At 43.3% G+C, this 25,898-nt stretch overlaps 1 protein-coding gene and 1 non-coding gene across 2 annotated transcripts; both read left to right on the plus strand.

Moving 5' to 3' along the window:
- Positions 1-10: 10 nt before the first annotated feature.
- PSAT1 (phosphoserine aminotransferase 1) lies at positions 11-24,596 on the plus strand. The gene is made up of 9 exons (XM_039845936.1): positions 11-181; positions 3,484-3,544; positions 4,472-4,541; positions 6,878-7,083; positions 7,868-8,040; positions 9,540-9,709; positions 16,214-16,342; positions 22,711-22,848; positions 23,486-24,596. The coding sequence occupies exons 1-9, from the start codon at positions 122-124 to the stop codon at positions 23,589-23,591; spliced, it is 1,113 nt and encodes a 370-aa protein (XP_039701870.1). The 5' UTR covers positions 11-121; the 3' UTR covers positions 23,592-24,596.
- On the plus strand, positions 18,832-18,971 carry LOC120598914 (small nucleolar RNA SNORA57). Its single transcript, XR_005651786.1, has one exon. It is a non-coding gene; the product is annotated as a small nucleolar RNA SNORA57 (small nucleolar RNA).
- Positions 24,597-25,898: the final 1,302 nt, after the last annotated feature.

Below are 25,898 nucleotides of genomic sequence, written 5' to 3' on the forward strand. Positions count from 1 at the left end.
CGGGCCAATGGGGGCGTCGGCTCCGCGTTGGAAGAAGGGAGAGAGTCGGCGTCGCGGACGGACTCGCGCTGCCCACGCGTTCGGTTGTCTCCTGTTGACTTGCTGTCCGCACCCTCGCACAATGGATGCCCCGAGGCAGGTGGTCAACTTCGGGCCGGGGCCCGCCAAGCTGCCGCGGTCGGTAAGTCCCCGCGAGCGTGCGCGGAGGGTGCATCCCGGGCGGGAGCACAAGCGCGGGTGGCGGCGCGTTTCTGCGCGGGTAGCTGTGCGCCCTGCGCGGTGGCCGTGCATCTCTGCCCCAGGCGCTGAGATCTCCACTCCATGTCCCTGAGCCCCCCAAACGTTCTGCACAAGCGTGCACGCCCAGTTCAGGATCGCTCGCACGTGGGCTTCTGGAAGACTGCACTTGGGAGAGGAAGCTCGGCGAGGCATGCCTGTGCAGCTGCTCCGGTGCGTGCACGATTCGGCCCGCCGGGGCGTGCTGGCCCGCCGGTGCTATGCACCTGAAGACTCCCTGCGATTCTTCCTTCGGGCCCGGGCGTGGGCTCAGAGGAAAAGAAAAAGCTCTCATTCTGCGTTGCCCTCCCCCGGCAATGGCGCGAGCCAGGCAGTATTGAGTGGATGCATGAATGGACACTGAATGAATGGTGAATGGGGATCGCGTTAGCTGGAAGGGATTGCAAACTGGAGGCCCACTCATGGCCCCCGGTAAACAGCGTTTAGTTCGAACCAACAGTTGGGAACATTGTTTTTCAGAAACGTGAATTTGAAAGCTTTCCAGTCCAGCTTCCCTCCTTGTTACCCACAAAATCTACTCTTCCGTAGTCTTTTTCTTCACAGTGTTTCATGCGTTCAATCCAGTTTTTTAACTGGCTTTGTCCCCAAAGCATTCGAATAGTCGTACTCTGGTAGGCACTGGGCTGCTAGCCCAGTCAGTTCACAAATTCTGGAGCAAATGAATGATTGGATTCTCCCCCGAGCTCTAACCAGACCTTGCAAGTGGCACCCACTCCTTGCCTTCCCAACCCCCAGCCAGGTTCCAGCTCTTTCCCTCCCCTACATCCCCCGCTGTGAAGAAGGCAAAGTCTCTGATGTACCTTGAAGCATTGACAATCTGTTGCCCCTGCTGTTAGATTTTTATCTTTCTAACCGGGATGACTCTGATAATATGTTGTAGCAACATGGGGCACAGCCAAGTACTTTACAATTATCCATTGTTGAACAGGGTAGAAATCTCCCTAGAACAGAGTCTTCTCTGTGTTGTTGTAAGAACGGGAAATCTTACGATTTTAGAAGGAAAAGGGCAGCTTACTTTTCTAGGGGTAGCACTCACAGTGGCCGGGAGAACAGGACTTATTTTTTCTCGATATTCCAGTTTTAGGTGAGATTTTTCTGCTAGAGTTGTGTAAATGTTTCCTGTACCCTCCTCACTATTTTTCTCTCTTCATCTTTTGGATTCAGATTATTTGTTCCCTGTATAATTTTTTATGCATTTATTATAATGGCAGTTGTCATCAGTAATACAATTATTTATTTATTATTTATTTTCCTGGGAGGATTTTTGCCCTCAGATATGCCCTCTAATGGGATAGGGGAGACAGATGTTGCTTTGTATGTGTCTTGATTTAATTGAATTATGGAGATTAGCAAAGCTTTTCAAACCTTGACTAATCTTAGTGAAAAATATATTTTACAAAATGACTGAGTACATGCATGTAATTGTTTAAAACAAAAGCTTTATGAAATAGCCTAATTAACTATGACACATACAATTTACATTCTATTCTGTTCTAATGTTTTCATTTTCATTTAAAAAATTAGTTGTGACCCGCAAAAGCATTCTGTAGTTTGCAAAAAATAAACCCCACTGGATTAGAGGGCTGTGCTTTTTGGTGGAAACTTAAAACTTTGTAATGATTTTTGGATATAAACTTATAGAGATATCTTTTCAAGGAATGCTGTTTATAAGAGAAATATCTTAAATTTAAAGATGATTCTATCATTGATGAATGTTTCTATTTAATAAAGGGAAGGATTCACTAAAGTTTATTGGATCAGACAGTGCTAATAAGGATCCAGAGTTTGCAAAACAATGACAGATTCTTGAACCCCCTTGTCAAGGGAATCTTTGTTTAGTTTTTTATTTTTCAAATATTGTTTCCTTAGACAAGTCACAATCCAGTTTAGGTTGTTTTTTGATCTCCTCCTTAGCCTATATCTTCGGAAAACATCTCTGATGGCAGGATGCTTCTACAGAGGACTTATCACCTGTTTTGTGCACATTTCTGAAGTTTTTCTTTCTCTTTTTGCGACAGTTCTCACATACACAAAAGCAGAGAAGGAATAATATAATGTAATCCATGGACCTATCTCTGAGATTGAACAACTATGGACATTTTGCCAATCTTGTTTCAACATGCCTTCCCCCACACCCTCTTTCTCCCCTCTTGCCCCTGGGTTATGTTAGAGTCATCTCAGTTGTCACGTTTTGTCACTCATAAATACTTCATTTTGAATCTCTAATTAAGGCTTGCTGTCTTTAAAAAAAATAGGAGTTTTTCTTTTTAGTTTATACTTATTTGCATTTTACTTGCCCTTAGGGAAGAAAAACAATGGGTATGGGTCTCCTCCCTAGTGAGCTACTTTAGCTACAGCCCTCACACTCCTCCCCTCTCCATTTCCTGACTTTGGGATTGGCCCTAAACTGAGTCCTGCTTACCCTGTAAGGGATGAAGTGGTTATGGGACTGCAGTGATTCTACAAGATGGGCCAAATGGCTGACCCAGGGCATATGGCTAAGTCACCCTCAGGAACTTCAACTGAGATTCCTCATCTGCAAATTAGGGATAAGAATATCACCTTCCTGGCTCAGTTGTTGGAATCAAAGATCAGTAAATTAGTCCTCAGGAGTTTTAATTCATGGCAGGTGCTTCATAATTTATGCCTATCCTACCTGTCCCAGTCAAGCACCTTAGATAAAAATATGAAAAATCGAGTTATCTGTTTAATTTAGGCCTGATGTTTTTGTTGTTCTCGGAACCCAGGACTTCATGCATTTTGTGCTTTGCTTTAAGAGAATGGCAGATGTCATGGAGGGAACATTTTCCAGGTTTTTTCCAGAGATTTTATTTTGACAGTTGAGTCATCGTCAGAAAAATTGTATACTTGATCATTTTCTTTTAAATCCAAATGAATGTTTATATCTAAGTAAATTCATGCCTTTAGAAAAACCATCCTAGCATCAGTCATGGTTGGTAATTTCACACTCAGTTTGTGTGTAAATTGCAAAATTGCATCTGGGCTCTGTGAAAATGGTGGGAGGAAGGGGATTGGCTGTGGATGGGGTAAGAAGCTTCCAGACCTCACCTGGCTTTGGTCTGTGGTCTGTGGACCCCTTCCCCTGCCCCTTCCCAGGTTTGTATGTCCAGAGGGAGAATTGTACACAGAATATTCAAATCACCTATTTTCTTTTCTTTTTTCTAGGTATTGTTAGAGATCCAAAAAGAATTACTAGACTACAAAGGTGTTGGGATTAGTGTTCTTGGTAAGATTTGCTTTTGGATTCTGTGAATGTCCAAGTTTCACAGAGAACTAATTTAAGTGCATCAAGCCTAGAATTTCTACAGTCTTCCTATAGGCCTTTATAGATGTATTTTTAAATTTTAATAATGTCTATTACATTTTTGTTGGAAGCAGTCTTGAAATTGACATAACATAAATGCTGGTGAAGGGTTCATACATTTCAACTTAGCATTTCATAATTGGTTTTGCTATTCATACGATCTGAGATGAGAAGATTCTTACTGCACATTTACATGCTGTGTTCAAAACATAATATTGCTTCATATTCATTTTAGTTTTTACTACACTTAAAAGTGAACTTATTAAGAGTTTAAAAGTACACAAGCTTTTTATGGAAGTCTTGCCCATTAATAATTTCATTAAGTTTCTCTCCCTTATATTTCTAGCGAAAAGACCTTTGAGTTCTAAAATTTACTTTCTTTTATTTAATTTTCTTTTTCTTTTTTGGTAGTTCCAATGGCTGTATAGTATTAAGAGACCATAGGTTTAACTGTAAGCTCATGGCTATTTAATAGTGTTCCTGTGAGTTTGGGACATGTACTTAGGTTTATGTGAAATAACAGTGTAGCATAGAATTTAGTACTGTTGTTTCAAAGGCCAGTCATTGCACACAGACCCATGTTTGTAAGAAAGACGGAAAGACATCACAGACACTCAAACTGTGCCACTTGAAAAATGATTCTGCTTTGACCATAAGCCTATAATTTTTGCAGTTTCAAAATTAATTTGGATTTTTCCCTAAACAAAGTGAGCTTTGGCCCATAATTTGAATGCAAAATAACTAAAATTGCCACTTATATTACTTGCAAATTTTGTCATTACTTCTGAAGTTACTTGTGTTCATTTGATTTTGAAGTGGAACTTTTTTTGTTTATCTTTCCTTCTACAGAAATGAGCCACAGGTCATCAGATTTTGCTAAGATTCTTAACAAGACAGAGAATCTTGTGCGGGAATTGCTGTAAGTTTAAAATTTTAAAGACCAAACTGCATTTCTTTTGTCGAATAAGATATATACCTGGCTGTCTGTTGTATTACTTTCTATACTCTACTGTTTAGAATATTTCATAATTAAAAATAATCTTATTAAGATTCCCCAAATTCACTAAATTAGTACATAATGCTTTTTTACTTGTTCCCCATCCCGCATTTGTGTGTTTTTATTTTATGTGGTGTTTCCAAGGATTTGAAATCATTATATCTAGGAAGGATTTTCCAGCACTGTGGAAGTTCAAGTTCAGCTGGCCTAAAAGGGATTTAAGTGCCAAAGAAATAGTCATCTTTGACAGCATAATTAACCATAATCTGGTTCACTGATTCTGGAAGTATGAGCCTCCTACTACCTGTCAGAATTATCTAGTGGGGAGGGGTATTAAGAAATTCAAGTGCAGGGCTCTACCCAGACCTGCTGAGTTAGAATCTCTGTAGAAACTTTATTTTTAACAGGCTCCTTGGGTCATTTTTAGAGTTCTGAACTTGGGGAACTGCTGCTCAAATGAAGTCCTAGATTATCTGCACTGCTTTTCTTGTCTAGAGGAAACCTTGTTCTTAAATAGATTGCTGTTTAAAGGAGAGATTTTATAATACATTTACATAAACATAAGAATACGGTAACCTTGAAAACCATTTTTTTCCTGCTCACAAGACTAGCGTAGAAAGTTTAGAAAAAAACAAACAAATTAAACTGGAATTATCTATAATCCTACCAGTGAGGAGTAATCATTGTTAATGTTTTAGGGTCCATCCATGCAGTCTTTCATCAACAAAATTGGAATGATATTGAGCATTTCATTACTTTGCTTTTAAATTGCCTTGATAAATGCTTCAGATAAGGTGGGCTTGGTGCCATTTCCATGAGGAGATGTGGAGGCCTGTTGTCATGTGAGTGCTCATAACCGGTGATCAGGTGCTTGGCTGCAGATGCCACATCTGCTTGCTGGGTCGCATGTCATGTTTACAGAACAATCATGTCCTCCATGGAGGAGGCATTTGGAACCTTGGCCCTATGTGGCATTTGACCCACATGGCTGTGAGCCTCTTCAGACTGGACTCCCAGTTCAATTTGTGGGCCTATCCCTTTGTCTCCTGACCAAGTTTCTGCCTTGTACCCCTGTACCTAAGCTTCTGTCCAGCGCCCTTCCATTCAGTTCTTGGTCTTGTTAACTGCCCTACATCTGAATAACATAACCTTCGAAGCCAGCCTTGGGCTCTCAGTCCTCCCACTTGCTGAAAACCTCATGAGTAGAGCCTTCCTGTGTACTTTGCTATCCTACTGAGCATGGTTTGGGCAGACACCATGCTCAGACCCAGATATTTGTACATTACTTATTTCCCAAGACCCTCTCATGTAGACTTGGCCTTTGGTACTTACGCCTCTGTGCTGGAGCTCTGTCCCCGGCCATCTGCCTTCTGTCTGCCTGTTCCCAAGTTCTGTCCTTGCTCAAAGGCTTGGATTTAGGTTCCATAGACTAGTCCCTCTGGGGCTGGCCTTATCCTACTGCCTATAGTCATTCCAGCCATAATCTTAATTTTCCATGCTGGAGTCAAAAAATTTCACTCTTAATCTCAGTGTGTATTGGGTACCTGATTATGTGACTAAGACTAAAACATGATCAAAGATCCTTCTCCAGTGTCCACTTGGTTCATAGCGTGAGCAGCACATAGATACTTTCAGGATTTTTGGTGGCAAGGAACAGAAGAGAAGTCCAACTCATGGTTTAACCCAACAAAGGAATGTTACCTCGCATAATGAAAGAGTACAGGGGTGATGTAGGAGCTCACATGATGTCAGGAAGGGCTTTTTCTCCATCTCCTAGCTCTGCCTTTTATGTGGCATCTTCATCAGATGGCCACCATTGGCTGCAGGATTATTTCCTACAAGTTCATTTTTTTCCCCCTCAATAGAAACAACTTCTCTTTCCCAAAAGTTTGATCAAAGGTCTCAGAACCAAACCCCATTGGCCAGCTTGGGTCATGTGCTGCTCATCCCCTGGAGCTGGGGTTGACTATCGTAGAACTATATGGACTGAGAATGGCAGCGGGATGATACTCTAAAGGAGCAGCAGGGTGTTACTAGCATCTTTCCAAACAGTAACCATAGGCTGCACCACAGGGCCAGTAAATAGTTGTCCGAGGACTGTACAGATAAATGACTAGGTTGGGGAAATCAAAGTGGTAGTGGGACTTTCCCGGTTCTTATAGTATACCCACCCAAAGTAGAGCGCTGGTAAAGCATCACTCATTCTCCATCTTTGACCCTGTGAGTCTCTATTAACTATCTCCTGTGCTTCTGCCCAGAGCTGTTCCAGACAACTACAAGGTGATTTTTGTACAAGGAGGTGGGTCTGGCCAGTTCAGTGCTGTCCCCTTAAACCTGATTGGCCTGAAGGCAGGACGGTGTGCTGACTATGTGGTGACAGGAGCTTGGTCAGCTAAAGCTGCAGAAGAAGCCAAGAAGTTTGGGACTGTGAATATCGTCCATCCTAAACTTGGGAGTTACACAAGTGAGTGCTGGGAGCTGAACTGGACAGTGAAGTGCTGACTAGGGCCCCCTCCCTCCTCAGGTTTCCCTTTCCCAAAGCAATCTACGGTTTTAATTCTTTCCTCTCCTTGTCAGTAGTTCCTTTGATGCCATTTAGACTGGATGCCTGTACTAGGTAAGACTACTAACTGGCTGCTGCAGAAAAAGTATAAAAATCACTTAGCTGAAAAGCCTGGGGCTGGTTTGGCTTTAGGTATGGCTTCATCGTGGGCCCCAACACTAGCTCCAGGAGGGTCTGCAGTCAGGAAAGCTGTTCCTTCATTTTTAGAAGTTGGCTACAGCCTCTTCTGACCTCGTATTCTCCCCAAGGTTCAGTGCCTTTGCTCAAATGCCCCAATAACAGTCTCATGTGTCCCATTCCAAATCAGTCATGTGACTGTGCCCAAGTCGCATTCTGCCTTTGGGGCTATGGGTGAAATTGGCATCACTGGAACCAAATGAGCTGAGAATGGGGGAGGCTGGATCCCCAAGAGGAAACTATCGGACCATCAGTAGACATAGGATGACAAGAAAAAACCCAAATACCTACTCCACCATTCTTAAAGATTAAGCAGGGTGAGATTGATCATCCTTTCAGGATGGTGGTGGTGATTATAATGTGAGGTGGATAGGGTGCTTTCCCTTGTGAATACTTCGGAATCAGTGTTTCGCTGCTAGGGGAGGGTTGTTATTCCTGGTCAACTCTCGTCTACATAAGGAAAGAGGGGAGTTAAAGTGTGGCGTCTCCAACTTGTTTTCTGTGATAGAAATTCCAGACCCGAGCACCTGGACCCTCAGCCCGGATGCCTCCTATGTGTATTACTGTGCTAACGAGACCGTGCATGGTGTGGAGTTTGACTTTATCCCTGATGTCAAGGGGGCAGTGCTGGTTTGTGACATGTCTTCGAACTTCCTATCTAAGCCAGTGGACGTTTCCAAGGTAGAGTGCAAAAGAGGCTGGGTGGGGGGACCCCAGCGTCTTGGATTCTTTAGGGCATTTAAACATATACTGGAGCAGGAGAGGCTGACATTGTTGGCTGTGAGAACGTTAGTCTTGACAGTCTTGGTCCTGTGTTAACGAGTGCCTCACAGGGACGCAGTTGGGTCCTTGGGGAATTTATCTACCTTTGCGACTGGCTCAATACTTTGGGAGTGGCTTGCTGTCTTCAAGGGAAGATGCAGATTATTCAAGCTCAGGGGGCCAATGAAAGAAGCCCACCTTGCCTCATACCTCTTTATCTCCAAGAGCATTGACAGGACACATAGACTTTGTGGGTGGCACACCAAGGCGGGCAGTGGTAGTAGTGCACCAGGTGCACGCAGCAAGGGGGTGTATTATCTGAATAATTTAAAACAAACTAAATGGTAGGCTGCTTTAAAGAAAAATGATGGTAAACATAAAACATAAAATTTACCATTTTACCCATTTATAAGTGTACACTTCAGTCGCATTAAATACATTTCACACTGTTGTGCAGTCATCACCACCATCCTTCTCCAGAACTTTTGATCTTCCCACACTGACACTCTGTACCCATTAAACACTCACTCCCAGTCCTCCCTCCCCGGCCTCTGACAACTACCATTCTACTTTCTGCCTCTGTGAACATGACAACTCTAGTTACCTCTTATAAGTGTAATCAGGCAATATTTGTCCTTTTGTGTCTGGCTTATTCACTCAGCATAATGTCCTTAAGGTTTATCCATGCAGCAGCACATGTCAGAACTTCATTCCTTTATAAAATTGCATAATAATATTCCATTATATGAATATACTATCTTTTAGTTATGGCCTGGTTTGTATTATCAGTCACCATGTACTAGCAATTCTAAACAATATCAACTATAAAACACCCCTGCAGGCCAGGTGGTATCCATTCCCACTTGAGATGCCACTTCATTTTCCTGAAGTTTTCATGGGGAAATGTGGGAGAGGGTTCTATATCTTACAAGGCAAAGTTTCCTATGTATCTTTAAACATTTGTTTTCTAAAATTACTTCTCTCAGGCAGCTTGTCTTATTATTTCTCCGCATTCTTCTGATTGTCCCTTTATACAAATATAAATGGATTAAAAATTCTGTTTCTTTTGGTTACCAAGGGCAGTTAGCCTCCCTATTTTAAAAACCAGCTTGGATATAGAAAGGAAATATGCAGAGTGAATATGAATATGTATAAGGTATTTGCGGTGGTAGGTGTGGGCTAGCCCCTTAAATTGAAGAAGAACCAGGCAGACACATAATCTACAGGCCTTTGAACTCACGAGTATTGATTTTGCTGTCTCAGATGGAGACTTTTTTAGAGAAAGAAATGCATTTCGAATAGGAATAGAATAGTTACTTCCTCATAAAATTGTGCTTTGGAAAGAAGTTGGGAAGTTGAAATACATTTATGAAAAATGACCAGGTACACCTAAAATGGCATGTTTTTCTTGTTTTCAGTTTGGTGTGATTTTTGCTGGTGCGCAGAAGAACGTTGGCTCTGCGGGGGTCACGGTGGTGATCATCCGTGATGACCTGCTGGGGTTCGCCCTCAGAGAGTGCCCCTCGGTCCTGGAGTACAAAGTGCAGGCTGGGAATAACTCCTTGTACAACACACCTCCCTGTTTCAGGTAACTCCGGGGTGTGGCTCATGGACCAATTAAGGGGATTTTTTTCCCGTCGGAGCAGACGTGACTTTCTAGTAGAGCGTGTTTCCATGAACCCATGACCTGATAGCCTAGAGATCCTATCGGGGTTCTCCGTCCAGCTCATGTCTCTCTCGTTACCCTCTGTGTACTGTCGATCAGTCTTCTAGCCCTTTTTTGGGGCGGGGGCGTGTTTTTATTTGATCTTGGTAGCCTTGGTGGTTCACCATTAACTCAGAAGCTCTCTGTAGGTGAAGTGCTATAGCTGCATCTCAAACAAACAGTGCAAATTTCGAGAAAAACTTTTCAAAGGCTGGGCCTCCCCTATGTTCTTGTCTTTCCCTGCCTGGCCTGTAGGAAGCCATCTGCTTGGGAGCAAACGTACTGGCTTGGAACAAACTCCTTCCTAGTTTTTCACCCAATCTGCAGGTCCTGTGAGCCTGACTTCCCATTAGCCAAGTGAGAGAGGCTGCATTGTAGCCCTTTCAGGGAGAGCAAAACTGTCTTGCATGCAGTCATTTAACTCCCAGACTCAGATGGTTTAGCAAAATCTTTGTGATACCTAGGATTTAACATCTGCCCGAGAGATTTTACTGCTCACTAGCTGTGTGACCTCAGGCAAGTTGCTTAACCCAGGAGTCCCCAACCCCTAGGTCACAGACTGGGTCGCACAGCAGGAGGTGAGTGGCGGGCAAGCTAGCAAAGCTTCATCTGTATTTGCAGCCGCTCCCCAGTGCTGGCATCACCACCTCAGTTCCACCTCAGGTCGTCAGGCATCAGATTCTCATAGAAGCACCAGTCCTTGGTCACAGAAAGGTTGCGGACCGCTGGCTTAACCTTTCTGCAGCAGGTTCTTTCAGAAGTAATAATAGTACCCTCCTTACCGGGTTGTCGTGAGGATTAAATGAGTTGATATATATTATATTTAATGTACATGGCACTTGGTGTTTCATAAATGTTAACTGCTATATTATTATCATTGTTGTTTTTGTTATCCCAGAGCCTTAGCAGTGGAGAGAAAAGCTAGAGTTGATGGATTTATGTTTCCAGGGCAGCTATACCTTATGTATATGACCCATTAACCTCCTATGCACCCTAGGAGGTAGGTACTCTTAGTACTCTTCTCATTTTGCAAGTGAAGAAGCAAGCAGAGGCCATACTTCTAGGAAGTGGCATAGCTGGGATTTGAACCAAGGTATCCTGGCTCCAGAATCTGAATGTGTACACCCTGTACTTTAATGCCCTTCACAAGCAGAAGTATCAGTATGTATCTGTGTTTGAAGGATACTGCCTTAGGAGAGTAGATGGCTGTTGGAGTCCAGCTCTTAAACTCCTGGATTTTTCCACAATGGCTGGACGTTCTCTTAAAAGGGTGCTGGGGCTAGTGCAGGCATCTGTTCCATCTGGGTTGGGACTTTGTTAGAGGTCTCCCCACTCGATGCTGCCTGTAGAAAATTTCTTACACATAATTTGCCATAGGAAAGAAAAGTTTTTTCAAAGTTTCGATTCTCATGGCATCTCTGCTGGTTTTCCACATAGCTCACCTGAGGCAGAGCAGCTCATTTTGTGTCTCCCACTTTCCTCAGGGAATGGGGTACTCTGGGCTAACTCTCCTGGTCACCTGTAAGCCCCACGGTGTTTCACTAGGGTTAAAAGTGTTTCTGAAATGCCTATTAGGAATAGGGAGTTATGTGGGGGTGGTGCTGAATCTGTCGCTTACCTCTAGGGTTTTAGGCAGTGGAGAAATAGTGCTCTCTGGCTAACTGGGAAATGAGAACTAGGCATGCTGGGTGGAGAAGGCACGCACAGTTGGGGACCCTCAAATGCATGGCCCCTGGGGAAGGGGCTTAGGTGCCAGGCTGCAAAGTGGCAGGAGGTGGCTGACTTACTTGATAGAAGGTGGAGCCAAGGCCTGTCTCTGAGTCAGGTGGGTCCTTTCAGGGCAAGGCAAACGCCACCACTGGCTTTGGGAAGGGAGAAGGAGGCAGAGAGAGCCCCATTCCTGAAATGTGGCCTAAAGGCTGGCCAGTTCTGATTAGAGTACAACCGGAGGAGCACGGGGAGCTGTCACAAATCTGGCACCTTCTCCAAGAGTTACCAAGAAACAGATTTTATTATTATTATTATTTATTTATTATTTTTTTTAAGGCAAGGCAAACCTTGATTGACCTCACAGATTGCAAGGACCTTGTCAGCTTACAATCCCTTATTTTTTTTATTTTTTACGCCTGTAGCACCTGGTCTTCCTAGGTGGTGTCTCATCCAAGTACTAATGAGGCCCGACCCTACTTAGCTTCCAAGATCAGACAAGATGAGAAAAACAGATTTTTTTAAAATGTAATGAATATGTTCATATGCTGTTTGTTAATATTAGGGTGAAAAATCATCAGGAACAGTGAGAAAGGGGGCCAGTCTGTTCACTGGGAGATGAAAGCGTCTTCTGGAGTCAGACCTGAAGACACAGGAAGTTGTAGAACAGTAACTTTTTTATAGGGTCACTTTCTAGCCTTAGGCCCCAGTCCTTGACCTGGCTTTGACCAGCCGGGTTAGCTGGTTAGCTGGATGGAGGGTAACAGGAAGTGGCGGGGGTGGGGGTGCATGAACTTTCTCCCCAGAACTTTCTTGCTTGAGGGAACAGGCTGAACCACAGAAAAGGGCAGAAAAAGGGCTAAGTTTCTTCCCTAGACAGATCCGAATAGTGATAATATAGTGATAATTGATGCCACCCCAGGACAGGATTGTTAATATTTGATTAGAATCATGTAAATGTAGACGATGAAAGAGACTGGGTTCAATGTGTTCTATTCCAGGAGAACACCTGGAAGTTGCTTTGCTTTCTTTTACCCCAAAAGAAGAGAAAAGGAACAAAGTAAAAGTCTGTGTGATTGAACAATTATACCCTGAGTCTATGACTTGAAAAAGGTAGAGTTCATTTGCAGTACTTAAACAATCAGTGTTAGAAAATTGTAGCTCACCCCAGTGAGAATGAGCTCCATATAGACGTGCAGATTTGTGCAAAACATCCTCCTCAATCCTTGAATGTAAACTGATAAGGCACTCAGAACACTCTGGAACTTTGTATCACATAGAATTCCTTGAAAACGTCCCAAGTTTGAAAAGAAGCCTTTTTAAAAATCAGAGCCAAATGATTATAGGCCCTGGGAAGTTTGTTTGAGCTGTGCTGGAAAACTGGCCTTCAAATACTTGCCTGTAGCTCTGAGCAATGAATTGGAGTGGAATAAAGGACACTTGGCCATTCTGTTTAACTCTTTAGTAGAACATATTAAGCTCAGTTAATGGATAAGCAAAAAGATGTCTAAACTTTTCTCCAACCCCATTAAAGTTTTTACTTACTATTACTAAGTGAACATGTAAGTATAAATTCATTTTAGCTGTATTTTGAGGTAGACTAACTAATAAACAAAATAACCCTACTAATCCAGGCCACCTTTCTTATCGCAGTGTCAGGATAGGCTTTCCCAGCGGGCTTAGCCTTGTTAACCATCAACTCCAGAAGCGCAGTTAGAATCTTCAGAACAGCCAGGGAGAGTTTTGGGAGACTTTCCTGTATGCTTTTCTAAGCCCTAGTGTACAGAGTGTATTTGGTATTTTAAAAAACTTAAAAGAATAACACATGCTCTTAGCAAAGGTTTTAGAGCCTGCTGGGGTTACCACTGTTAATTGCTTGCTGTGTATCCTAACAGACCCTTAACTGGGCATATGCAAATGTATAGAGCCATATATTTAATTATGCAAATGGCACTTTCCCATACACACTGTTCTGTGAATTCCTTTTTTCCACTCAACAAAAAACTATGAACACTGTTGTATCCGCTCAAATGCCTGCCTTTTTTCCCCTTTGAATCGCTGTACGGTATACCATAGAATGGATACGCTGTGATTTACTTAGTTATTTAATAGCCAGGCTTAGATGGTAAACCTATGTCGGGAGTTTACAGGTGGCATTTTAGAAGTGAACGCATAAATCATTTAAAAGTATTGCAGTACACTGAGAATGGAGAGAACTGAGACCAAGTTGCAAAAGCTGCCTAAGCATTTTAGGGCCCTGTATTTTGAAGATTTTGGATTGTATGGGGGTAGAAGCATGAGTTACTAATGAACTGGAAACCACAGCAGAGTCACAGGGACCAGATATCCTTCCATGCCAGGGATGACTTCTGGTCCCTAGGACAGCCCTCTGCCTCTTGGTGAGGCTTCATATGCACCTAAGCTAAGGGTGCTGGCTCCAGACAACATGTAAAATGGACGGGCTTTCTCATGACTCTCCCTGGTCAGATGGCATTCAGATTAGCCAGAGAGCATGGGCAGTGAGCCTGAGCCTGACAGCAACTGAGAGGGGAGCGTGTTATTGCTGAGGTCTTGGTGGGACTATGGACCTGGCCTGGGTCCTTGCTGCAGCTTTGATTTTGGTTATTGAAAGAGCAGCTTGGGAACCCTGGGATAACAGAACTGCAGGTACAAAAGCAAAGCGTGACCTCTGAAAAGTACTGTTGGTGAACAGGCATGATGGTGGTTTTTCTTGGTTCTTGTTGTGGCGGGGTGTGTTTCTGTGGTTTGTGGGGAGTGAGCAGTTTGGGGTTAGATGGTATCTTAAAGAATAGAGTAGTTGGAAGGCAGCGTTGCATCTGAAATGCACACATGACCACACATGCCCATATGTGCTGTGATGCCTGTGTAGCAGTTGCACTTGGCAGCTGTGTTTGTGACTCTTGGTGCCAGCCCGGCTACCCCACTAGCAGGTGAGATGGTGGTTGAGGGCCCTGGAGGACCAGGGAAACCTGAGGCTTGTGTTACTGGTAAAAATAACTTGGGCTTTAGAGTCAGACTGATCAGGATTGGAATTCTGGCCTTACCGGCCCCTTTCTGGGTGACTTTTGCCAAGTTAAGCTCTGAGCCTCAGTTTCCTCATCTGTGAAATGGGATAATGGTGGCTCTGACCTCAGGATTACTGTGATCAATAAAAGAGAGAGCAACTAGCAGAATACCTTGCCCAAAGTGGACCTCCGTAATATTCGTTGCTTTCTCATTTCTTTCTCCTTTTCCCCTCTGATTGTCTCAGTCTTCGCCCAGAGATATATATATACCTGAGGCTATATTTACTCTAGGGCTGTTTTCTGTTCTGATCTCTCTTCCCTTTTCTGCAGCTAGCTGCTGTTTCTCATTCCTCCCAGGGCTGTCTGGAGAGCTAGGCTGGGGAAGCTTCTGAAGAGGCTGCCACCTGGTCCTGGGTGCTGGCTGCTTTGCCCAGTGCCCGCTGGGCACCCATCCTTAGCTTCTGCTACCTTCTGGGGGTAGAAACTCCAGGGTCCTCTACCAGTCAGGTGAGACAGTAAATGAGCTAGTCAGTGTCTTGGGCTTCCCTGGGACAAGCCTCTGGCTATTAGAGTGTCTCAAAGGGAGGCTTTCAGAAAGTCACTGGGGAAACCACCCACTACTCTTCAGCATCGGGTGTTTCTGGCTTAGTTTTGAACAATTAATAGTAAAGATACTATACTAACCGCCACTGATGTGGCCCACCTGCCACACGCCTGGCCCTGCGTCAAGCACCTCGTCCATCCCGTCTCCAGCAGTCCCCACAAGAGCCCTGAGGTCTCACAGGTGACAGAGAATTAAAATATTTGGCTCAGAAAGAAATAGTGCCAAGCTGCAGGAGGGACCGAGGTACAGCCGGACCTCTTGAACCAGGGACACAAATTCTACCTCATCTGTTCTTTTTCTGATCCTTACTTATCTCTCTTGAAATGCCAGCTTCATATTTTCAGATGAGCTACCTTCAAGTATTCCCTGGGCTCTTTCCTCGTATCTCACAGTTTCGCCAACACACATGTCTGCCTCTTTCTCCTCACTCCCAATTCAGAGAATTCCAGGGAAGGCTCTAGTTGTCTGGGTAGGGCTCCTGCCACACTGCCTCCTGCCAGGTGGAGGGCCCTGTGTCAGGGCAGCGGGGGTGGAAAAGCTGAATACCACGTGCTCTCAGCCTTCTAAGACTAGGACACGTAGAAATATAAAGTGAACGGTAAAAACTGTGGGAAGTATGGGCAGAGGGCTCTGGTAGTTCAGGAAGTAAAGGGCTAACTGTAACTGGGTGGGGGTGAGGTCAGGGGATCTGCAGATGCTTGTAGTGGGGACCAGATGTCAGCAGGTATAGGGGGAAGGAAGTGTGTTCCAGGTGTTGTGAAGTTTGTATTAGGGCTTAGGCTGGACAGGTAGGGACTGATATGATATCCTGTGAGAAGTTTAGTGAAACTTCCTTTCTGAATGGCCCTCAGGGGCCTGGCACTGGGTCGATCCCAATTCCTGCTCCGTAACATGCTCTTGTCCTTGGTCTCCACGTGGCCCCCTCTCATCTTGTCTGTGTCTAATGACATATTTAAGTCTGTTTTAGTGCAACTTAACAGTTGGCTTGAATCTTTCCAGTTTTGCAAAGCTGAACTAAGTGGATTTTTTTTGCTTTAATCTTTATTTCAGCATCTACGTCGTGGGCTTGGTCCTGGAGTGGATTAAGAACAATGGCGGTGCAGCGGCCATGGAGAAGCTTAGCTCCATCAAATCGCAGATGATTTATGACATCATCAATAATTCTCAAGGATTCTATATGTAAGTCGATGGATTTTTTTTTCACATTTTGCCTCTTGTGAATTCAAAAATGTGTCTATGCCTGATCCTTTTAAAAGGCAAATGATGCATTCACCTTTCTCTGAGACACCGAAGTGCTGGTTAGCAGGGTGATCCTGTATTCCCACCCCAGGAATTCCCTGCTGTAGGCCTGTGTCCTCGTGGGTGGTGACATTTCTTATACTAAAGACATCACCCTGGGGAAGATTCTCATTTCACCTCTGGGGCAGACCCCTTCTCCCACTGCCTCCTGCTTCCTCTGTATGCGTCCTGGGTTTAAAACAAAAACAAAAACAAAATATACTTGGTGGAAGTTCTCAACTTTACCTAGAGGCTGTGCTGGAGACCCTTGGTGTAAACACCCACCCTGGCCCCCTCCATGCTAATTTACCCTTTTAGGAAAGTTCACTGATTCCCTTATTACCAACCCCATCCCCAGTCTGCAGTCTGTGAATGGATGAGTTGACTGCTAGTTAAACATTCTTGTGAATAAGTAATTCATGAATGTATTGAGCACTGGAGCAGCTTCTGTGAGTGGTACAGAAAACTTATAGACCTTATATTGGTCTCCTTGGGCTGCTGGAACAAAGTATTGCAAACAAACTGGATGGCTTAAAATAACAGAAATTGATTCTCCTCATTCTGGAGGCCAGACAGTCGAAATCAAGGTGTTAGCAAGGCTTTGCTTCCTCCAGAGACTCCAGAGTCAAATCTATTTCAGTCTTGTCCAGCTTCTAGTGGCTCCAGGCATTCTTTGGCTTGTGGCTGCATCACCCCAGCCTCTACCTCTGTCTTCACGTGGCCTCCTCCTTTTTTGTGTGTCTTCTTTTCCAAGGGTAGATCACTGGATTTAGAGACTGCCCAGATAATCCAGGATGATCTATCCCATCTAGATAGACCTTTGCTTAATTGCATCCGCAAAGACCCTTTTTCCAAATAGGTCACATTCACAGGTTCTTGGGTTTAGAATATGGATATACCTTTTCAGAGAATACCATTCAACCCCCTACAACAGACCTCTCACCAAAATGCTGGATGTGAAGTATCTAGTACAGTGCCTGATAAACGAAAAGCTTAGCAGATGATGTCTTCATTTGCTTTTCCTGTCCTTCAGGATGGGGACAGGTGTATGAGGACCAGACTTTATCCTGTGTGTTTGTGTACATGCACATGTGTATGGGTATGTATATATGTACATATACATAAATGCTTCTGCTTTACCGAGCTAGAACTCTGTTCTTAGTGGCCATTACTGTTTGAGGTTTAGTCTGTTTTAACAGAAATGTATGGCTGATAGTAACATGGAAATTTGTACTCTCTTTGAGAATTCAGTGGGCCATATAGGACAGACAAAATAACGTCTCTGTCCTAACATATAACACACCTCCCTCCATAACCACCCATGGGTTGGGGATGGTGGATATACTTTTTTTATTTTTATTTTTTATGCCTACAGTACCTGGTCTTCCTAGGTGGTCTCCCATCCAGGTATTAACCAGGCCCGACCCTGCTTGGTTATACTTTTTTGGACAACTAGGATAAAGCAGCATGCTCTTGCACCTCTGCCCTTAAAGGGCTTGATGCCTCCCCCTGTGAGTTCTAGTCCTGCACTGACCCTCCAGTCCAGTCCCAGAGGAGAGTTCAGCTTGGCTAGATGCCTTGGCCTTTGAACTCCTCTCCCACTTGTGATCTGGAGGAAGGAGGTGCACACTGCATTTCTGTTTGCTCTGTGGTTCTGTATAGCAGAGGCAAGTGCAGGCTGGGGGCTTGGTGCTGGGGAATCTTCCTCCCTAGACCCTGATATGTACATGCGCAGGCCAAGGTACCCCACTGGAGCCATTTTAAAATGCACGATTAGCAGTAGATGGTCCAAGGAGTTCGTAGCCAAGGGCTAAATAATGAAGCACGAGCTTGGAGCAGGAAGCTACTGCTTTAGCTGGAGGTGAGGGGAGGGCTTTTGAATGAGCTCGAACCTTGGGCGAGAGTATAGTTGGGCAGAGAAGAGGGAAGAATTTTTAGGAAGGTTGAGAGTGGCCCCTACAAAGACATTGAGGGAAGAAAGTACAGTGTGCTTGGGGAGCAGAGTGTGGGCTCCCTGGAGGGATGGCTTGTGCTGAGATTGGAAGGAAAGTCTGTGGGAAGGGCTGAGGACATGTAATCCACTTGTCGATTTATCCATCCATCCATCCTCTTGAGTACTGACTGACTCTCGACTAGCCTTGTTTTAGGCTCTGGGGATACGCAGAAGACAAAAGTCATCTTTCCTGATTCCCAAAGAGTGCTCAGAACCTAAATATGAGTGAAAGCACTTGGCGGCTATTGTGGTGGGGAGACTAGTTTTTCTATTAGTTTTTGGCTCTAAATATTTCTCAGGAAATGTGTAGGCACAAAATTGAAAGACAGAAGGAAAGATGATGCCCCTGGGAAAAATCCAGGGCCTTAGAAACAAATTTTAAAAACGCATAGAGGATCCTCCTCTTCTTGGCGGGGATCAGGCTTTGGTCCCGGTTCCTGTAATGTAGGGAGGCAGAGGGACAGGCCTCCGCCCCTCTCCGTGTCATGTCTTCAGTGCTGATGGCTTCCAGTCCACCAATTCTACACGGGGGAAGAAAAAACATAGAAGGAACTCTAGGAATCCCCTGAATTCTTTTCCCCCAAGGTTCTTTAACTGCAAACACCCAATCTGGCATTTCCGAAGCCAGTGTGGCAGGCTGGTCTTCTTGTGGGGAATCTAATCATCTTCCCACCCGAAACTCATTTACTATGAACAGCCTTGACCCAGAACTTGCATCTTCTTCAGAATTAACCTCTTTCTGGGAATTTCCATCCATCCATGGGCCACTTGCCCAGAAAATGTCACCCTAGCTCATGACATTCCTGTGGGACCTTGTTACCAGAGTCAAGAGCAGACTTTCACTCCCTCTCTCTTTAGTGTTTGCAGCTGAGTACTCATTGGTTGTCTTTGTACTCACTTGGGTTTTCAGGAAATTCTTTACTTTCAAACTATGGGAATATCGCCCCAAAGGGAGGTGAGACACTTTAAAGAGGAATACCAAGTAACCTAGAATTAGATGGTGCCATTCGCCACCACCTTTGCTTCTAGTTCTTGTCCCCTGTTCCTTGCCCCCTGAGTCGTAAAGCATCCCCTTTCTGAACACAGTTCTGGGTGGTTGGCTGGCGATTACACCAGCTCTGCCACTGACCCTGGCAGAGAACTCAGAGACTAGATAAGACAACTGTAGAAATCCCTGTGCTCATTCCATAGCCCAAACACCCACACAGCACTGGTTGACCCCAAGATGAGCTCACGTGAGCAGTATAGCATCTTGGGCTTAGAAGCCCTGCTTTGCTACTAGCACGTGAACTTGGGGAAATGACCCAGCTGCTCTAAACTCAGTTTCCTCATCTGTACAATGGATGTAGTAATAGTATGTACTTCTTATGACTGTCATGAGGATTATGTGAAAAATGCATGCGAATAAAGAGTATGTAATACAAGGGGTAAGAACATGGGCTCTTGTGCTGGTTAGTTGTACAAAGAACTAGAAACAGCGCTTGGCACATAGGGAGCATTCCTTAAAGAGTTAGCTCCATCCAAGATAGGCCACGTAGGCCACAAAACAAGTCTCAATAAATTTAAGAGGATTGAAATCATATCATGCATATTTTCTGACCACAATGGTATGAAACTAGACATCCATGACCAAAAAAAACCTGAAAAATACACGAACACATGGAGACTAAATAACATGCTACTAAACAATGAATGGGTTAACAATGAGATTAAGGGAGCTATCAAAAGCTACCTTAAGACAAATGAAAAAGAAAAGAGTTGGCTCTAAATATTATTTGTGTTTATTATGGAAAGCACTTAGTACATTCCTGACACAGTGCTTAATATATATTAGATATTATCTTTACTATTATAAAAATGTCCAAATGATAGAGTTCATATTCAGACTTGAGGTCACCTTTCTTACCACCTACCTTCATGTGGAGTGGGGAAAAAAATTCAGGTTTCCATTTTCTCTCTTCCAAAAACTCTGATTGCTTCTAATTGCTCAAGGATCCTATCCAGTTTCCAGCAGAGCGTATCTGCAGGCCTTTCACCGTCCAGGCCCTACCGTGGCCAGAAACCCAACACCAGCTGCATCAGAGAGCCTGCTGGGGTCCCCATGCCTTTGCAGATGCAAGTTCTCTGTCACAATGTTCGTTTTTCATCTCCTGTCCTAACTAACAACTCTCATGTCCCCTTCTGTGACTCCTTTCAGCCTTCTCTCAGGCAGAATTCCCTGTTCGGATTTGCTTCCACAGCCCTTTGCTGTTGCAGCACTTCTCACATGGAATTTTAATTCCCTACTCAGCCATCTCACTAGAGTGGGAGCAGTTAATTCCTTTTACTCTTTTTTTTTTTTTTCCTTCCCTTCAGTCTCATACCAGAGATACTCTTAGGCACTGTTTAAGTATTTGTTGGTTGCCAATTTAATCTTTAATTTCTAGCTTTTGTGTCGTGATTCATCGACTCTCACAATGGATAGGTAAATAGGGTGGGGGGCTCACTATAAATATGGATTCTTCATTCTTTCCGCTGTTAGTTTTTTTTTCCCCCCCTTAAATTAACTGTGCTTTTTTGCCTCTCCACCTCTATAATTGGATGCTCAGTTTGGGAGCCTGAGGCAGCAGAATATAAAAAGATGGTATCCACTGAATTTTTAATTTAAATATCCACCATGATACTTACCACCTCATAAAAAGGGGTGGCGCCTAGAATTCAAGCTCAAAGCCAGCCAGCTATGAGATATTTGGTTTCCCTTATTTGGTTTCCCTTCTCACGTCTCTTCTGCCTGTAGGTGTGCACTTGACTCCTATTAACTTTAACAGGAATTATGTATGTGCCCTCAGGGAAAAGCGTAACTTTTAATGGGGGCTTCCTCACGCTGCTTTTATTTGCTGTTTAATTTTAATGACTCCCACTCTGTAGAAGTGTAAGACTAAGACAGGATGTGCTTGAAAATGGAGAAAGAGGATCATTACATATTTTTCTCTTATTCCAGAGTAGCATGTCATTTGCTCTTCCATTTGTCTCTTTTGGTTGTCAGTGGAAAATAATTTTGGCTGCTTATTTTACAAATCAGAAACTAGAGTCAAATCTCTATCCATTCCTAGATAAAAAGTTCACTCATCATTTCTGAGAGTCTGTGTAAGCCCTGTGCAAGGTGCTAGGAATAAAAAGATCAATTTATTGAATTTAGCAGATACTCATATCACATTTACTCTGTTCCAGACACTGTTTTAAAGTGTGATAGTTATCTATTCTTGCATCATAGAATACCCCAAGACAGTGACTCAATATGACAACCATTTTCTTTGCTTGTGATTCTTTGGGTCAGCAGGTTGAGCCAGGCCCAGCTGGGTGGTTCTGCTGCTCTCACCTGGGACCACTTATTCAACTGAAGTCATCTGGTAATTCACCGGAAGCCAGTGGTTTTTTAAAAATGGTCTCACTCACATGTCTGGTAGTGATGCTAGCTGTTGGCTGGGCTTTTTATTTCCAGCAGGGCTAGCTCAGGCTTACTTATGTGGCAGCGGCAGTGTTTTAAGAGGGCAGATATAGAAGCTACATGCCCCTTGAGGCCTAAGCTTGGAAGTAGTACAGCATCACTTTAGCTGTAATCTCTTGGTCAAAGCAAGTCACAAGGCCAGCTCAGATTCAAAAGATGTGATGAACTAGACCCCATTTATTGCTGGCAGGGCTGCAGAGAATTTGTGACCATTTAAAAATATGCCACAAAAATTCCCTATAAATACACTTAATCTTCATTCACATCAACCTTATGAGATAGATTCCATTATACTTCCCACTATTCAACAGATAAAGAAAGTGAGGCACAACAGAGAGATTAGTAACTTACTCATGGTCACACGGCTTGGGATAATACAGTGTGACAAGTGCATTGAAAGCTGCTGCACATTATTTTTAAGTCTTTCAGCCACGATTAGGACCAATATTTTTTTCTCTGTGGACTTGTAGAGAAAGAGTCACTCACTGTTGTGTAGCTGTCGAACCACTGAAACTGTCTTAACTAGTCTGAAATGGGGGTATTATTATTCTCAATATTCAAATGAGGAAACAGGCTTGTGCAAGTTAAGTACAAGTCACATAAGAGAATGCTAACTCCCTGTTTCATATGTAACAGGAGTCTCCCTAAGTAAATTATAAATGTCCTAGGCAGGTCTTTTTTTCATTTCCTTTTTCCATTTAGAAAATGTTTAACTTTTTTTTCTGTTGATTTGTTAATGGCAGTTGCACATTTCAGAAAAGTCACTGGAATAGTAAACATGTTTTTCAGATGTCCAGTGGAGCCCCAGAATAGAAGCAAGATGAATATTCCATTCCGCATTGGCAATGCCAAAGGAGACGATGCTTTAGAAAAAAGATTTCTCGATAAAGCTCTGGAGCTCAATATGATCTCCTTGAAAGGTCATAGGTGAGTACATATCCAGTCCAGGAACTTGTCAGAGAATGGGTTTAGGTTTTCAAATGCAGAACGAAACAGATCTTGGAGCCTGCCCAGCTTGGAGTAGCAGTTATTCTAACTTGTTGGGAAAATCAGTTGTTACAGGATTAGTCCTTCCTCCTGTAGCTTATAGAGCCCTTAGCACAATTCCCCCGCTGAGAGCATGGTGAAGCCATGTCTTCCAGGGGCTTTTGTCAAAATTACCCTTGAAAATCACTTAAATTGCTCTTAAAGCACAGGGGTTGCCATCCCATCTCTGGTGAGGCTGGTACAAACCTCTTTGGTGTCAGAACAGATCACTGTTTTTCAGAGGAGCATCAGCTAGAATAGTTAATCCTGCATGCTCTATGAAAAATATGTCCTCCACATGAGAGGCAAGAGACCTACCCTGCAATGGTTATACCAGCTCCCTGCACTGCAGGCTCCTGGAATAGTTGAGTTCATCTAGGTTATGTGTGAGAGCATGATGGACTTTCACTGTATTAGGGAGAATTTTCTAATGATTAGATATCTGAACACCTAGCCACCTGTGGGGTGACTGGAGAGAGGGTGGTCTGATGCTGAATTAGATGCTTATGTTAATGGTGGCATCCTTTGGTCTTTCTAGATCTGTGGGAGGCATCCGGGCCTCCCTGTATAATGCCGTCACGATCGAGGATGTTCAGGAGCTGGCGGCCTTCATGAAGAAGTTTTTGGAGATGCATCAGTTATGAGCACATTCTAACCAATATATACTCTGCCTCTGAATAATGTACAAAATTTAAAGTAGCTTAGCAATGGCTTCAAAAACTTAAACTTGATATTTTTCTTAAAGAACATGCTTATTATAGATTCTTTTTTTTTCTCAGATAACAGCAAAACATCCACAGCTCTACAAAGCTGCTGTGACTTAACAGACACCTTAATTTTGACTTGAACTGGAAGCATTTTAAAAATCTTCCTTTAGCTTTTCTAACAATTCCAGCTTATGTTATCTTTGCTGCTACTTTTTCTAACTAGATCTCAGTATTCATACTTGCCTGTGGACTGACTTAAAGTGCAGTTAATTGTTTCTGGAGATGCCCAAACACACAGCATGGAGGGTGGGTGCGGGCCACTGGGTGCTGAATCTTGATCCTTTCCAAAATGACAGCAGTGGGGTGTCCTGAGTTCCACAGCTGTTAATTCAGGTTAACGTTGACCATGTGGTGAGTGTTTAGGAGTTCCAGGCTAAAACACAAACTGGAAATCCTTCTTTATACTGTTATTCTCATAAAGAGATAAAAGTGACACACTATGTGTTTATATAGCAAGGCCTGTTTTTAATACCAAATAGTTTATATCTCTATGCATTTATATTTCTAATAACGAGGTTCTCGATGATGTATGTAGAGACTTTTGAGAAATACGGTTCTGTCTCGCCTCTCCCCTCCTCCCTCTTAAAGCCACTTCACAAGATTTTGAAGTTCCTTGATTTATTTTCCTTTTAGTGGGTAAAAGAGAAGCTTGGCTTGTTGGTTTGTTCTTTATTTTTCAGTTATGCCGTTAAACTAAAAATCTCTGTTAAACTCCCTTATCGTTTGTTCACTTGACTGTTCTCATTACAGTGTTTGACTAGAGTGATGCTGTGAGTTCTGGAATATTCTTATTAAAGCATCTTTTCCCCTATTGTTCATTCAATGTCAGTATTTTATGTTGAATACGTGAAAGACATTAAAGTCGTAAAGCATCTAAATAAACCTTTGTAAGTGAATTTCTTTACCTGCTTTTTACACAGATTGTTCTTTTTTAAACTTTATGATGGGAAAACTTGAGTCTAAAAATAGCATTGTATAAGGGTAATATAATTTAGTTTAAAGATGGAAGACTTGAGTGCTGTGCATTCATGTTTGTTTTTTTTTTAAATGGTTCGGCATACTGTGGTAGCTTTCTGTTGGCTTTTGGAGTGAATATTATCAGCAAAACCAACTTCCAGCACAGCTCTCAGTGTAAATTTCCATGAACTCTATCCTACTCAGGCCAGAAATAGTGCCAATAGGATGGTTTTGAGCAATCGTCATGTTTCTTTAGATTGTGTAATGAGGACTGTACTGAATTCTCATCCCAGTTCTGCACTAGTCGGGTTGGTTATTTGGGTTCCCCTGGTCAGGGCTAAGCCTTATGGTCTTCGTTTTCTCACCTATAAAAGAGGATTTACAATAACTCCCCCATTTATCTCAGGGGTGTTTAAGAATTCACAAGGGCTCAATGTAGGATGTAGGTAATAACCACAATAAATGTTTAAATAGCAAAAGCCAGCCAGTTCATGGAATCCAACAAAGTGGTCACATATAATAGAGCCAGTGTCGTCTTCTTCATCCTTTCATGTGACGACTGCAAGTCCCTATGGTTTGTACCAGCCCGAAGTTCCTCAGATCTCACTTCCATGGCCATGGCCCCCTCTGTTTTTGACCCTCAGGAGATTATTTCGACAGCCTTATCTCCTCCCACCCACCCATTTTAGTACAGCCAGATGGACTGACAATTCTCCTTGTGCTTCTCCTCGATACATAACAAATCCCAGGCTTCTTAGCTTGACAGTCACAGCTTTCTAGCATCTGGCCTGGCCTCTGTATGTTTATAGTTCTTAAAATGCGGCTTGCATTTGCCCATGCTATGACATAAGCCTGGAGGTCCTGCCCCGACTTGGCATGATCAGCTTTCCTTCAAGATGCTTCCCAACTTCCTGACCTTGTTTGTGTCTCCTCTATTGGAACAATGCTCTTCCTTTGTTGTTACAAGGGTAACCCATTTATCCCATCCCAGTACCTTCCTTCTGTTATTTACTGAGATGCCTGCATGTCTGCCTTCTTCAGCTCCATCACTTGCCATCTTGCCTTGCCCTGAGGAGATGCTTAACAATTGTCTGTTTAATGAATGAAAAGTTTTAGACTGGTCATGTTGGTCTTCCAGAATTTTGCAAACTGCCTGGAATAAAGAGGGATAATCTCACATATATGGACTTTTTTAAATTTTCAAAAGCTTAGTATACAATACAAACT

The sequence above is a fragment of the Pteropus medius genome, unplaced genomic scaffold (assembly GCF_902729225.1).
Source record: "Pteropus medius unplaced genomic scaffold, Ma_sr-lr_union100, whole genome shotgun sequence".
NCBI classification, from domain to species: domain Eukaryota; kingdom Metazoa; phylum Chordata; class Mammalia; order Chiroptera; family Pteropodidae; genus Pteropus; species Pteropus medius.

Coding starts and splice junctions, on each gene's coding strand:
- PSAT1 (XM_039845936.1), top strand. CDS start 122: ATGGATGCCCCGAGGCAGGTGGTCAACTTCGGGCCGGGGCCCGCCAAG. Junction 4,542..6,877: donor AATCTTGTGCGGGAATTGCT/GTAAGTTTAAAA, acceptor GCTTCTGCCCAG/AGCTGTTCCAGACAACTACA. Junction 9,710..16,213: donor AACACACCTCCCTGTTTCAG/GTAACTCCGGGG, acceptor TCTTTATTTCAG/CATCTACGTCGTGGGCTTGG.